Source organism: Anopheles stephensi, chromosome 2, assembly GCF_013141755.1.
Source record: "Anopheles stephensi strain Indian chromosome 2, UCI_ANSTEP_V1.0, whole genome shotgun sequence".
NCBI lineage: Eukaryota > Metazoa > Arthropoda > Insecta > Diptera > Culicidae > Anopheles > Anopheles stephensi.
Window position 1 is genome coordinate 43,516,492 of NC_050202.1, and position 14,144 is coordinate 43,530,635.

The 14,144-nt window shown below is 44.9% G+C and overlaps 2 protein-coding genes across 3 annotated transcripts; both read left to right on the plus strand.

Moving 5' to 3' along the window:
• The first annotated feature begins 11 nt into the window (after positions 1-11).
• LOC118507536 (DNA repair protein RAD50) lies at positions 12-4,293 on the plus strand. The gene is made up of 3 exons (XM_036046113.1): positions 12-214; positions 282-1,057; positions 1,116-4,293. Exons 1-3 carry the CDS (start codon positions 146-148, stop codon positions 4,195-4,197), a joined length of 3,927 nt encoding a protein of 1,308 aa, XP_035902006.1. The 5' UTR covers positions 12-145; the 3' UTR covers positions 4,198-4,293.
• A 1,811-nt stretch (positions 4,294-6,104) lies between these two features.
• LOC118507540 (pro-corazonin-like) lies at positions 6,105-10,363 on the plus strand. Of its 2 annotated transcripts, XM_036046118.1 has the most exons (3): positions 6,106-6,302; positions 6,368-6,567; positions 6,640-10,363. In XM_036046118.1, the coding sequence occupies exons 2-3, from the start codon at positions 6,380-6,382 to the stop codon at positions 6,926-6,928; spliced, it is 477 nt and encodes a 158-aa protein (XP_035902011.1). In that variant the 5' UTR covers positions 6,106-6,302; positions 6,368-6,379; the 3' UTR covers positions 6,929-10,363. The 2 variants fall into 2 exon arrangements, with proteins under 2 accessions (XP_035902012.1, XP_035902011.1); XM_036046119.1 differs by having other exon boundaries at positions 6,105-6,567.
• The last annotated feature ends 3,781 nt before the right edge of the window (positions 10,364-14,144 follow it).

Here is a 14,144-nt window from a genome sequence, read left to right on the forward strand (position 1 = left end):
CGGCTCAAAGAACGAGAGGGATGACCGTGACAGAGTGCGAAAATCATGCTGTCAAGCTGTACACAATCTTGGCGCTTCTTTTCCGATCAATCCGTGATTTTTCCTGTACCGACAACGGCCGTCTACCGGAGCTAATCGATATACAATGTCTACGATAAATAAGCTGGAAATACGAGGAATACGCAGTTTTGGCGTTGAGCGTGGAGATGTTCAGGTAGGTGGCCTTTACCTACAGCTTCGAATGTTAACGATAACGAACCTAATTGACTGTTCGCTTGCAGCAAATAAACTTTCGGTCACCCCTAACATTGATCGTGGGTCAAAATGGATGTGGAAAGACGACTATCATCGAGTGTCTGAAGTATGGTTTGACCGGAGAAGTTCCACCGGGCACCTATCGAGGTGTCGGGTTTGTGCACGACCCAAAGATATTCAACACGGTGGAAAGCCTCGGGCAGGTGAAGCTAATGGTAAAGGATTTCACCGGCAACACGGTAACGGCCATTCGTTCGATGAAAATAACACACAAGGGCAAGAACCCAAAGTTTGAAACGATGGATTCGACTATCACCATGGAGAATGCACAAACGAAGGAGAAGATCACGATGACCCGGTCCCGTGTAGCGGACATAAACAACGAAATGTGCGACGCAATGGGCGTTTCCAAGGCCATATTGAACAACGTGATATTTTGCCACCAGGAAGATTCCTGTTGGCCGCTGGAAGAGCCAAAAGAGTTGAAGAAAAAGTTCGATGCTATCTTCGGTACGACCGAGTACAACCGGGTCATCGACAAGTTGATCAAAATCAGCAAAGAATACAATGAGAAGCTGAAGGAAAAGATGGGGGATTTGAAGCTGTTGCAGAATATCAAAGCGCAAGCAGAATCCAAACAATTGCAGCTGGAAGATGGTGATCGAAAAATGGCAAAGTTGAACCAAACTATTGAGGACTTGGAAAGCGACATCAAGCCGATCCAGACTAAGCTGGAGCAGCTGGCTTTAGTCGAGCGCCAATATTCTTCACTGTTGGCTAAAAAGATAGAATTTAGCTCAAAGTAAGTAGATTTATTCAATCCACGACAGTTCAATTATTCATTTCGATTTCCGTTTTAGGATTAAGAGCAAGCATGAGCAAAGTCAACAGCTAAAGTCAAAGATAAAAAAACTGTTCGAAGGATCATTGCCAGAGTTGGAGGTGGAAATCAAAATATTCCAGCAAACTTCTGCGTCCAAACATGCCGAGCTGGAAGAGGATGAATCGGAACTGCAACGAATCAAATCGCAGGATCGTTCACTGCAGAACAAGCTACAGTCGATCGAAGCACAAAAGATTGAGCTTGCCGAAAAACAGAAACGAGAGCGCGAGCTTCAGATTGAACGAGGTAAAAAGATTAGGGCACTCGGCGATAAACTTACGCTACCGTTGTCCGATGACTATGGGGATGCTTCGGTCGGCGCCAACGTAATCGAATCGGCCCTTAACTCGATTCGGAACGCTTTACAGAAACAGGAGAAAGATGTACAATCTAAAACTAAAACATTCGAAGAAGAAGATGTACGGGCTCAAAAAAGCATTGATAAATTGCGCGAAACCAAGGCTACGCTGGAAAGTGATTGTGCTTCGAAGCGCAAGCAAATCGATCAGTTAGAACGAGAAAAACTGCAAACAATGCGTGAAGTGGCTGAAATAGAACGATCTGCAGAAACGTTGAAACGATTGATCGATGAAATCAATCGACTCGAGCAAGAGTACGAAACACAGGTGAAAGCTGCCAATTTGCCGGAAATGAGAAAGGAACTTGGTGAACGGAAGCAGCTACGCGATCAGCTGCAAGATCAGCTTGATCGTTTGGAAGAGCGCATAAGCTCGCTGGACGCAGTAGCGCTCAAGGAACAGGAACTAACACTGAAAGAGCAGCAATGTACGGGCCGTGAAACGGAGCTTCGCCGATTGCGTAATAAGCATGCGGATAGTTTACGTCGCCTTTTTCCTGACCGCACGATCGAATCGAACTTCAAGAGCAATCTACAAAACCTGTACGATGATTTGCAAAAAGAAGTTAAAAACGTGAACGAAAACATGCGCCGTGCACAAGCGATTGTGACCGAAATGGAAACTACTCGCAAAAGCCAAAAGCATCAACTCGAACGGCTGGAGCGTGATTTGGCAGATGCGGAGGAAAGGATTTATAGCGCGTGCCGGGGCAATGCTTACGAGGAAGTGTTGGCAAAGCTAAACGAAAAGATTCTGAAAAACAACATGGAGCACGGCGAAGCACGATCGGCTGTAGTGCTGTACCGTAAGTTTATCTCCAACATCGAAAACGATCACTGCTGTCCGGTGTGCGAGAAGGGGTTGGAGAATGAAGATGTTCACGACGTCAGTGGCAAGCTGTCGGACGAAATTCGACGACTGCCCGAGAAGATTGAATCGCTGGAAAGGACGCTAAAACAGGATCGTTCCGATTATGATAAGTTGCTCGCTTTGAAGCCCATCTCGGAACGGTTGGAAAAGCAAAAGAAAGAGCTGCCGCAGCTGAAACAGCAGTTGCAGGAAACAGAGAAGCGATTGACCACCGCATCGGACGAACTGGAAGAGTATCAGCTTGCGGTGTCGGAACCGACGGCCAACATGCAGCTTATTAATACCATTGTCGGTGATATGAGCGTGCTGGACAAGCTTGGTAGCGAACTGGAACGCATGAAGCGCGGTGTTGATGAGCTACGGTCGCAACTCGGCACAAGCATTCCTGAAGGCGTCACCATTGAATCGCTCAAGTCGGAACGCGAAACGATGCGTGGTAAGTTTAAGACGGAGCGCAAATTGGTGGATGAGCTGCAGAACACGATCGATACAAAGACGGAAAAGCTCAATAACCTGCAGTCTCGCAACAATCAGATGAAGTCAAAGAAGCTGAAGTTACAGGAATCGGTTCAGTCATTAGATCAGAAGCGTGCGAACGTTAATGAACTGGGTGGGAAAATTTGTACCCTAGGCGATGAATTGAAAGACGCAGAATCACAACTTAACCCAGTGAAGATACAACTGCAAAAGGAATTGGAACAAAAGCAGCGCACCAAGGAGCATAACAACAGAGAACTTCAAAAATTACGCAAAATGTTAGATGGGTTGCGTTGGGAGGAGACGGAAATCGTTAGGCTGGGGTGTGAGTTAGAAGAACTGGCGACACTCAATTTGAGTGCCGAGTTGAGTCGTCTGCAGACGAAAAAGGAGCAGGTACAGCAGGAGCAGGACCAGCTGAAACGCACCATGGAATGTAAAGCTAAAAATATCGAAAAGCTTCGGCAAGACATTGCCAATCAGCATTTACAGCAACGTGACCTGATTGACAATCGTGACCTAAAGCGTTTGATACGTGAAACGACTGATTTGGAAGCTGAGCTAGCAGTGCTGGTTAAGAATATGGGAGAAATGGAGGTGGGCAGCGCACAGAAAGAGCGCGACCGGCTGATCGATGTCCGCGATGGGTTGCAGGCCAAGCGCAGCGAACTTAACGGTCAGGTCGGTGAGCTGCAGCGTCAGCTAAACGAGCTTCGGAAGGAGCTGGATCGCAGCGAGTATCGCAATGCCGTTCGCAACTATATCACCACCCTGAGCGAGTCGATAGTGCAGCGAAAAATCATAAGCGACATCAAGAAGTACCGGGACGCACTCGAAAGTGCATTGCGCGAATATCACACGGAAAAGATGCAGGAGATCAATCGGACAATTTTCTCCCTGTGGCGTGATATCTATCGCGGAAACGATATCGATTACATACGCATCAATACGATGGACGATGGTGTAGCGGAACGGTCGGATAAGCGCCGCGCATATACGTACGGTGTCGTGCAGGCAAAGAATGATGTGGAGATCGATATGCGAGGTCGGTGCAGTGCTGGGCAGAAGGTACTGGCCTCGCTCATCATACGTTTGGCGCTGGCGGAAACGTTTAGCAGCAACTGTGGCGTGATGGCACTGGACGAACCGACGACCAATTTGGACAGAGACAACATCGAGTCGCTGTGCGAATCTTTGCGTCGGATTGTTTCCGAACGGGAAGGAGGTCACTTTTTGTTGATTGTGATCACGCACGATGAGGAGTTTGTGACGAAGTTGGAAAAGTTTGAAAATTACTATCGCATTTCGCGCAACAGTGAAGGTAAGTCGGTGATTAAAGAGGAGCATCTCTAAATGCTAATATTCCACGCGTGAGCGATCCTATTTTCCTTGTTACTCAGGTATTTGTAATGATTGTTTTACAAATAAAGTTAATATTCTTTTTGTAAAGCTTAGCCGTATACATTCAATAGTGTTAAACATCCCGAAATTATGTATTTTTGGCTATTTGTTTGGCGGTCTCTCAAATCGTATACCATTCATAGTTTTTCCTGTAGTTTAATTTCAAAATATATGCTTTGATCCCATATCACAGCTGTGGCCATCAAACGGAAGAAGCTATGAACCAAAATCCTGTGCCAGGCTACCGGACATATTAGTGTATTTCGTATGTTGTTGGATTTTTCTTAATCGCAAGAGTGAGGTAAGGGGATAGCAGGCACGATTCCCTTGAACAACGTGCTTCCATATTCCACTGGAAATAACCATAACCAGGAAAATATCTGTAGGTCTTCTTCTTCTTCTCCCTTGGCACTACAACCTCGAGGATCTCGACCTGCCATTTCTGGCTTTCTGTGTCTTAATTTTACCCGTAGTAAAGTAGTCAGCTCTACGTACGGGGAGGCGGCCTGGATGGGATCTGTAGGTCAGTGTGTCAATATTATCCGATATTATTACCTCTTATTGTCAAGAACGTGGTCAATTTTAAATACTGGTAAAACTGAATCTGAACTGAAAGGGCGGTCCGATTGCCAAGGCGACTGCGAAGCCGGTCTTTACACGGCAGGACCGGGGTTGAAATCCCATCCGGACCGCCTCCCCGTACGCAGAGCTGACTACTTTGCTACGGGTAAAATCAAGTGTCAGAAAGCCAGAAATGGCAGACCGAGACCTTGCAAGGTTGTATACTGCCAAGGAAGAAGAAAACTGAATCATACCTTTCTGAAGCTGAAGCTTAGTGCACAACAAGGAAAAAATATTATTATCTACTAGCATACGAAATGGAAAGATATTTCTAAATCGAACTAAGCTGACCTTCTTGCAAGATGTGACCGGTGTAGAAAATCAACTACCCGTACAACGTCATGCATACATGTTTCCAAGATGAAATGGCAGGGCATCGATATTTATGGATCAACAATAGTCCCTTAATTACTCATAACCACCATGCACCATGCTTCAAATGCCTCACCACTTTTAGCTTGTGGAGAACTGTTTAAGATTGAAGTAAGATTCCTTCGGTTATCTATACCCTTATGCAAATGATACGTCTTGCGCTTTCTCAACAACAGACCTTGATCCTGTCTGTCTGCCGATCCGCTACCATCCGTGCTGCACTTCGTTTATCGTTGGCACGTCAACAAATCCGGGGAACGTAATTTAGCTGCCTTTGTTTTTCAATCCCACTGAAAGGCCCCATCCCTTATCCTGATACTCACAGCGTCACAGACGGGGAGAACGGCAGCCTTTCCTGCTTGCTGGCGTATGATAATAACAAGGATCAAAGATGCTACTCTGCTTCTTGTGTGTGTGTGTGTGTGGGTGGGTGGGGGTGAGCAGCAAGATGCGTATCCATGGCATATGGAGCCAACCTCACCCCACGGTTCGCGTACTCGACGTTCGCGTACGCATACGAGCGGTTTTGGTGGATTTTTGTTTGGTCGTGCTATTTGCATAATTTTAACTCTCACCACAATCCGATTCACTTTAATTGATTGACTTTGATATGCTGATCCGTTCCTGTTGGCGATGAAGTGTGTCGGTTGTTTGTGGGAGGTGTTTGGTGTTTCCCAGCTGAAGATAATATGCGTGCATGCGTGTACCGCATCGGAAGGCTAGGACGGACAGGACAAAACGGCGGGCGGAAGGCGGTTTTCAGTACGTGATTTCGTCGAACGCGATTTGAGTTTGATGCGCTCCAGGGAGGACCGATACTGTAGACAGGAAGAAGATGCTTCGGAACAGTATAAAAGGCTGCCGTTGGACACGATTTAGCCGACAGTGTCAGATAGGATTTGGAATAGCGACAGTCGTCGATTGGAACCTGTTGCATCCTGCTGGTGTAAAGTGAAGCCTCATGGTGGTTCGTTGTCATTCACAGTTTGAAGAAAAACTAGTGCTTGAATTGTGATAAAACATTGAAAAAGAAGTGGTGTTAAGCGTTATTGTGACATTTGAAGGTGGAGTTGTTCGTGCTCGGTTACAAGAAAGAAGCATAGATTCAATCATATTATCCAATCATCAGATCTGGTTCAGTATGCTACACACTCGCAAGATTGCGCTTCTACTGGTCGGGCTGGTAGTGTTGGTGAACGCCCAAACGTTTCAGTACTCCCGTGGATGGACAAACGGCAAACGATCTTCGTCGATGGAACCAGTTGCTAACCAGGGATTGGTGTCCGGCGTGTCCCCCGGAGCACTAAGCTCTCTAAAACCAAATGAAAAGTATGTACCAACGAGACGGCTGTGAAATATGATCGATAGTAGGAGTTTAATCGTTTGTTTCCTTTCACCCAGATCATTACTGCGCCGTTTTCTGCGGAACCCTTGTGATCTTCGCATCGCTAATCTGTTTGCCGGGCATCTCGCTAAAGATGCGTTCCAGCTGGGTAGCAACAATTACGATAGTTCCGAGTCAGCAGGATCCGCCTTCATTTTACCACAATTTCTAATGGATCCTGACGAAGGCAACGGAAACGGTGGAATCGGCGGTAATTTGGCCAACGGTCGTCCGGTCGACGACGAATTGCGCTTCAAGCGCGGTGCATTGTCCGGTAACAGTGATCCTCGTCAGAAAATTGCTTAAAAACCTATCCATCAGCCGTCATCACTCCCCAGTCACAGTCAGTCAATCGAAGATGAAGTACGAAACAAAAAAAAAACTAAACACACGCTAAATCTGCGGAAGCAGGTGCCACGTTCCGGGATTGTCCACGTGACCGCATTCATTGCGCAACGTCTATCCTCGAAAGCAGCACGCCAACGATGATTTGGTAATGATCCACTCCGGAGTCCGGAGGAAGAAGCGACGATTATCCATTTGTTGAAGTTTGGCACGATGTCCCTGTTGTCCCCGAATCCTCTCGAACGCTTTTCGTCGTCTACAGGGCATGCTGTTTCCGGTAGCCAAGCGCAGGTACAGGTTGCAGCCCGCAACTATGTTCAATAATGTTGTGTTGTATTTGCTCCTGGTAGGTTCAAGTAAACCGTGGACCGTGCAAAAACAAAAGTGTATTATAATAGAAGATAAAGTCAAAGACAGCTTGTCACGTTGAAGCATAGAGGGCGTAATGTTTATTTTCTGGCTTTTTTTCTTCTGCTGCTGGTTGGTAAAGCAAGCGACATCGATTAGGACGGAAAACGTCGATTAAGAATCACAAAAAAAAGATAACTGAAATTGAGTTGTCTCTGCGTGCGTCGGGCTGCCGGGCGGTGCATGTGGTGCAACTTAATTGAAAGGTTCACTCAGTGGACGATCGTCCTTGGCGGTAGTCTGGGATGGGTCAAATTATGGGTTCTTTTTTATGACGCTCTTCCGACGTGAATTAGCTTCCCTTCCCAGCGATAAGCATGAATCGGTTCTAAAGTATGCCGTTGCTCGTGGCTTGTTGAGTTGTTTACGGAAGTATGATGATAGTTTCGAAGGGATTTCCGGTTAGTTTAGGTTATGTTTTCTTTTATTTAAATGGGAAGAATATTGCATGGAGGCATCGAAACAAGGAGTTAACCATGTCGAGGCAGAGGGTCTATCTCTTAAAATGATGTTACCATATCTGTATGTATCATGTAGAAGATGAAGTGGAGATATCGTGACTGCATTCTTTACCATTCGGAGTAAATTGAATAACATTGCACATTTTAGAATAAGTTGAGGCACGGCTGTCCAGCAATAATTGTACGTGACTGGGCGCGGCTGATTGGTCAACTCTTCGGATAGTCGTTCATAATTTTATATGAAAATAGTTCGTACATTGAAAATAGCTTCAAACTGGCAATTATATATATTTTTTCTTTAGCTCTACAACCTCAAAAGCCTGGTCTACCATTTCAGTCTCTCTGTAACTCGATTTTACCCGTAGCAAAATAGTCAGTCCCAAGTACGGAGCGGCGGTCCGGATGGGATTTGAACCCTAATCCTGTCGCGGTTATCGCCTCAGCCACCGAACTACCTCCAAGGATACCCTTTTCTGGGTATATTCCTCCGCTTCGTAGCCAAATATTATAAATGCCATAAAAAAAGTATTTTTCATACCGTAGATCTTAAACGTGGGCCATATGCATTGTACCGTTGCTTGAAGCTCAGAGCTGTTGTAATTGCTGGTCCCCTCTCTTTGACATGTCCGTCAAGTGTTTAGGCCAACCCTTGAACTTATCATCATCATCTTCTTCTTCTTCTTCTTACTTGGCACTACATCCTCGAGAGGTATAGGCCTGCCATGTTTTGGATTTCTGTTACTTAATTTTACCCGTAGTAAAGTAGTCAGCTCTACATACGGACTTATCATATAATACAAAATTACACCATTAATATACCTTTATAATTGTTCAAGAATCGACTTGGAAATGATAATCCTCCAGAAAATAATCATTGAGGGAGAACTGTATCGGATTTAGGTCCTCTTAGGAATTATTAATTTGTCAGACTGCCTGATCAAACTGACACTGATAGCGGAGCACCCAATGATTGCCTATCCAACACGTGCTGTCCAGTGTAAATGTAGCAATTGCTCGGGGACCACTTGCCCAACGTCATTCAGGTCGTTGCATGTGAAAAAAGACAGGTCAAACAAACATTCATCTAGTTTTGTAATTTGATCGGCGTGAGTACAAACGATGATTTGTGTACGGTGGTTAAGGTGCAGCTTATGTACCAATAATCCTTCAGGCATCAGTTCCATAGCGCACGAAAGATACGCGAGATCTGATTATTGGTGTGGGACATATTTTTCGTTGCAATCTAATCGCGCGCCGATCTCGCTGCCGGTATGGTGCGTGTGGTTCGTTCGTGTAGATTTCACACCAGATGAAACTGTGCAGCACTAACGATTACAAAGGCCGCACGGGGTGAAAATAGCCAAAACAGGGGTCGCAATTCGTACGGTGCGAGATACCAGAGCAAGCTAGACCCACTTCAAAAGAGCAACACCGATCAACATCGTTCATTCTTTCTTCGACGAGCTGCTTTTTGGTCGAGCTGCAAAAAAGACCCCTTTTTCTCATCGTGACCCGCTTTGCGAACCCGAAGCAGCTTCGTATTACTTTATAATTAATTTATGTGGATGAATGATTGCTTGTTGTGCTCGTTGGCTTGCAGGAGCAGAGTGTGGGCCGTTTCGTATTTTCCATGACAGTTTGCAGTTTACCGGTAGGGTTCAAATTTTTCCCCTGGGTATGTTTCGTGTTTTCCCCGTAACTAAGAATAATAGAAACAAGTGAATCTTTTCGCTGGACATTTCGCGTTTATCACTCCAAGCATAACGAGACATATTCTTTGTGACGTTTGGATGTCGCCTTTTGTTTTTTAGTTATCACAGTTGTGCGAAAAGATCAGTCTGCAGCATAAAGGAATCAACGCAGATTCTTCTGTCCTTTTTGATATGGACAGATTTTTTTTCAATTGTATCTGTCCATTACATTTTATGTTTTGTTTTGTGTTGGATAGAAGATACAAATGAAAGAACCAGATCTACACCTTGAACGCTGTAACAACCGGTGTTGAAAAGGTGGTAGAAGAACTGTTGTGGAGAGTTGTATGCTTAGAAATTCTTAGAGGCTACGCGTTTTTTCACGCCGTCAGGTGAAATTCATTTATCTTTAAAGAATTCAATTTGCCAGATTTTAATCAACGCTTCCGGTGGCCTGAAACGTTTCGGACGCAAGGTAGATGCGCACATTCCGGAATTAGCCGATCATATTTAGGGCAGAAATGCTAGTTGATGGAGGATGATGCTTCAGGCACGGGTGAATAATTTATTTGCATTAACAATAGCCGAGAAACAAATGAAGGTAGAGAGAAACGAAAGAAAATCGGACACTGGTACGGGAGGTTGAGATTTTTTTTTGTAATAAAATTAGGCCTTAGGTAACTCGTAGACCTTAAGGATAGGAGATGATAGGAGAAAAATTTGCGCGCGTTTGGGATTTCTAAAATAATATGAACGCTGTCCAATTTATTTAAGGATAAACGAAAGTGAAACTTCATCGCATATTCAACGAAGCAAAATATAACAATGTTAATTGAGCGTCTTCTTCAAATTTGTCAAGCTTGTCATTGTTCTGTTGTACAACTTCTTCCTCTTATTTAGCACTCTCAACTTGAGTGGAGATCAGATAAAAAAGCAGGCCAAGAATTTTTATCTGATCTCCATCCCGAGTCCAGAGGTAAGGTCTGTTTTATGTTGGTACCGTTACCGGTTAGTAACTCCTTTCACTACCACAACTTCGGCGAGACCTTATGTTATAAGTTCAAAAGTTTTCTATATTATTACGTGCAAAAACAAGTCCAATTACCTTATTCCCCGATCTAACACACACTGTATCATGCAAGCCAATGAATCGACAATTACTCAAGACATCTTCTGGCCGTCCGGATGTGCGACCGAATCATTACACTGTACCACCAGACCATTACACCTTGCACGTTTCGGGTGTAACGGGGCCCTGGCATGGCGCCTGAGAAAATAATTCAATTAGCTTACTCACGCACCAACCATGCCTGCTGCAACGCGTCTTGGGATCGATGCATACGCCAGCGTTGTTGGTGCTGCAGTCGGGAAACCTCCAGGGACTCATGCCGTTCACTTTCTGCTGAAGCAATCCAACTCTGGTCTGGCGCACCAGACAACTCAATCAGCCGTGGCAGTGGCACCAGCAGCCACGTGACGATATACTACCATTTCACGCCAGGCAGCGGAGTCTAGTTACGCAGATATGCTGTAGCCTTCCGAGTTAATCGGTCCAAAAATCATGGGAACCTGCATGGGCATGACAGGCGCAATCGTACACTTGTTGGCATGGAGAAGCGTATGACACACTCGCACCCCTTCTTAATTCGTGACCGATTAATGGGTCGAAGAGGCGCGTTTGTGTGTTTGGAAAGTATCATTTTCGCGTGTGATTTTCTACCCCTCGGAAAAGCTAACGGACGCAGATTTCTAGCTGAGACCGATAGGATGGGAAAAATGATAAACTTATTTATAATGTTATTAGGGGTGTTTGTGTGCGTAAAGAGCAGCAAAGGATCGAGGATCCTGGTTCGGCAGACTCGGAGGAATGCAACCATGGAAGTAGAGTTAATAAATTTATGAAATCAAGCGTCCCACCACCACGACCACTGTCGAGCAACGATTGTTTCATGGTTTTTATCCATGAAAAGCATGTTTTGCTTTCACGACTTGCAACCTGCCTACCGGCCAAAAACCAGCTGTTCGATGGCTTGATAGAGTGAGCTAGGGAGCGGTACACAATCCAGAAGTTGCATTCCCGCGGGACCTATACACGGGTTGGGAATGGAATTGGTGAATCCCGAGAGGATGTACTTGATGTTTGATGATGTTCTGAATAGTTTTCCCAGTTTAGTGTGCATTCACGTACAGCCAAATGCATCAGGAAATGATTGCGAGGCGGCTCGGCTTGATAGAACAATTGTTGCTACGCACGCCCTTTGCTGATGGTTTGTGGAATTCCACCTAGTCCTTGTGTGTGTGTGTCTGTATGTACACGAAACTTGACTTTTCCAGCAGTGGGTAGGGTCCGTTTAAAATGTATAGCTAAATATTTAATGCGCTTCACGTCAACAAAAACTCGTCCGGTTGAGTCGAAGCCGTCGTCGATGTGAAACAGCAGCTATGGTGGCTTGATATAGTCGACTGTTTTTTCCGGCCATTCAGCCCTCATCGAAGTTACTTTTTCACTTAGACAAGTCATGAAAATACATCAGCACAAGCTCGAAATCCTGTCAGAGCATTTGTGAAAAATTAATTGAATTAAAATAGAGTGTGAATATCGGTTCCCCGGTACGAAGCGATGTACGGGAGGACTTTTCGCCTTCGGTAACAGCAGGTGATGCTACTGAAGTTCGGTACATCGATAGCTATAATGGCATATTTTATTCCGGTGTCCAGATCCCCGGCGATTGAGGCAAATACAATTGTGTTTAGGTTTAAACGAATCGTCTGCCGGAAAAAAGGTGCCTGAGCCATTCAGCCACATGGTCCATTTGTTGCTGGTCTGTGGGATACCACTTTTGGCTCTGAAAATAAATTTCAGCAAGTTCGATACAAATTGGATTGTGCTGTTTCCGGGTCGGATGGCGGGTTTGCGCTGCCAATTCTCGTGTGCATTTTATACGCTGACCGTTTGGCTTTCGTGCAAACGCCCGAAACCCATTCGTTTAAACGAGACGATTGACCATTCGCAATAAATAGATCGTCGCACATAAAAAATGTATTCGCTGAAGAAGTGATTTTCCAATCGCTACAGGACTGAAGTGTGTGTGTGCGTGTGTGCCGATGTTTGGAAACCCCCATTTTGCGATTTACGCTTTGCTCACTTATTTTATTATATCCCATTTTTATAGTGTTGTGATTTCACACACGCTTTGGTGGGGTATGATTGCATGGCCAAGTGTTGGATAATTTATTGATTAGGGGTAAAGCCGGAAAACGTTTCTATTGAAATCAATTAAGTAAGCCGGGAGAATATGCAAAAAATATAGGATTAAAACAGCAACAGGAAGCTCTATATAATAGAGTTAAGTTTTGAGTAATTGAATCTCATACTATTTTATTTTTCTTTTGGTTACTACAACTTCGAGAGGACTTGAACCTGCAATAACATTCCCTGACTTAGTCCTGCGTATGGCAAGGTCGCCAATCCATTTCCAGGAAACCAATTCTTGGGCTGTAATCCTTTCCGACTGATAGACTCCACCTTATCCAGCCAGCCAGCTCGTTGTGCTTCTCTCCGACTAAGAGTACCTTCCTGGTGGGATATAAGTCCGGCATTTTCATGACGTACCTCAGTCTTCGAATCCTTTCTGCTTTGGCCATCGTCAGTATATCTACATCGCCAAACAGATCAAGTAGCTAGTGGTTCACCCTCGTTCTCTACACGCTCTGCTCGCACATTATGCCAAAGATAGTCCTTAACACCCACTGTTTATCAGTCCTTAGCATAGTACGAGGCTCGTGCCCGTAGAGGACTACAGGAAGTATCAGTGTGCGATATATTGATCGCCTGATTTAACGCTTCCGAGGCGAGTTCTATGACGGTCAGAGGCTCCAGAAAGCAGATACTTTGTCTTCGTCGCTATGATACTCAATCCAATCCTATGAGCTTCGCGTTTCAGTCGGGTGTACGCCTCGCACACCGCCGCAGATATCCGTCTGATGATGTCGATGTCATCCGCGAAGCCAAGGAATTGTAGAGATCGGGTAAAGATTGTGCCCCGTGTGTCGAAGCCTGCGCTTTGCATTATACCTTCCAGAGCGATGTTGAACAACAAACAGTAGAGTTCTTCCACCTGCCTCAGTCCCCGATGAGATGCGAACGTTTCCGACAACATGTTCGAGACTCTCACCTTGCACTGCACTCGGTCATGGAATCCACACAAGGTGCATGGTGTGCCATAGTTTGATCCAATCTTTTTTATCGTAGGCCACCTTGAAGTCAATGAACAGGTGCAAGATCTGGCGTAATTAGAAAAAACAGTTTATTTATATTCAATCCTGTTATACTAATGACTATTAAATAATCCCCAAAAAACCATTTGGATGTAAATCACATTAAAGAAAATTAAAGCGAAAGAAGAAAATGATTTTAAGTTGTAAACCTTTGCTTCGCCCTTACCTACGCTTTGCTTAATTTCGGGGCGCCACAAAGTTATTAAAAGTCATCCAAATGTTATCTTCGAGGCTATAATATCCCTTTTAGCGATAATATGTCACATTCCAAGTTATAGATATCTGGCTCTGCCTTAACTGCGACAAAACACTCCAGCTCATCGTATGAAGTTAGGCGTC

Coding starts and splice junctions, on each gene's coding strand:
- LOC118507536 (XM_036046113.1), top strand. CDS start 146: ATGTCTACGATAAATAAGCTGGAAATACGAGGAATACGCAGTTTTGGC. Junction 215..281: donor TTGAGCGTGGAGATGTTCAG/GTAGGTGGCCTT, acceptor GTTCGCTTGCAG/CAAATAAACTTTCGGTCACC. Junction 1,058..1,115: donor AAGATAGAATTTAGCTCAAA/GTAAGTAGATTT, acceptor TTTCCGTTTTAG/GATTAAGAGCAAGCATGAGC.
- LOC118507540 (XM_036046119.1), top strand. CDS start 6,380: ATGCTACACACTCGCAAGATTGCGCTTCTACTGGTCGGGCTGGTAGTG. Junction 6,568..6,639: donor TCTCTAAAACCAAATGAAAA/GTATGTACCAAC, acceptor CCTTTCACCCAG/ATCATTACTGCGCCGTTTTC.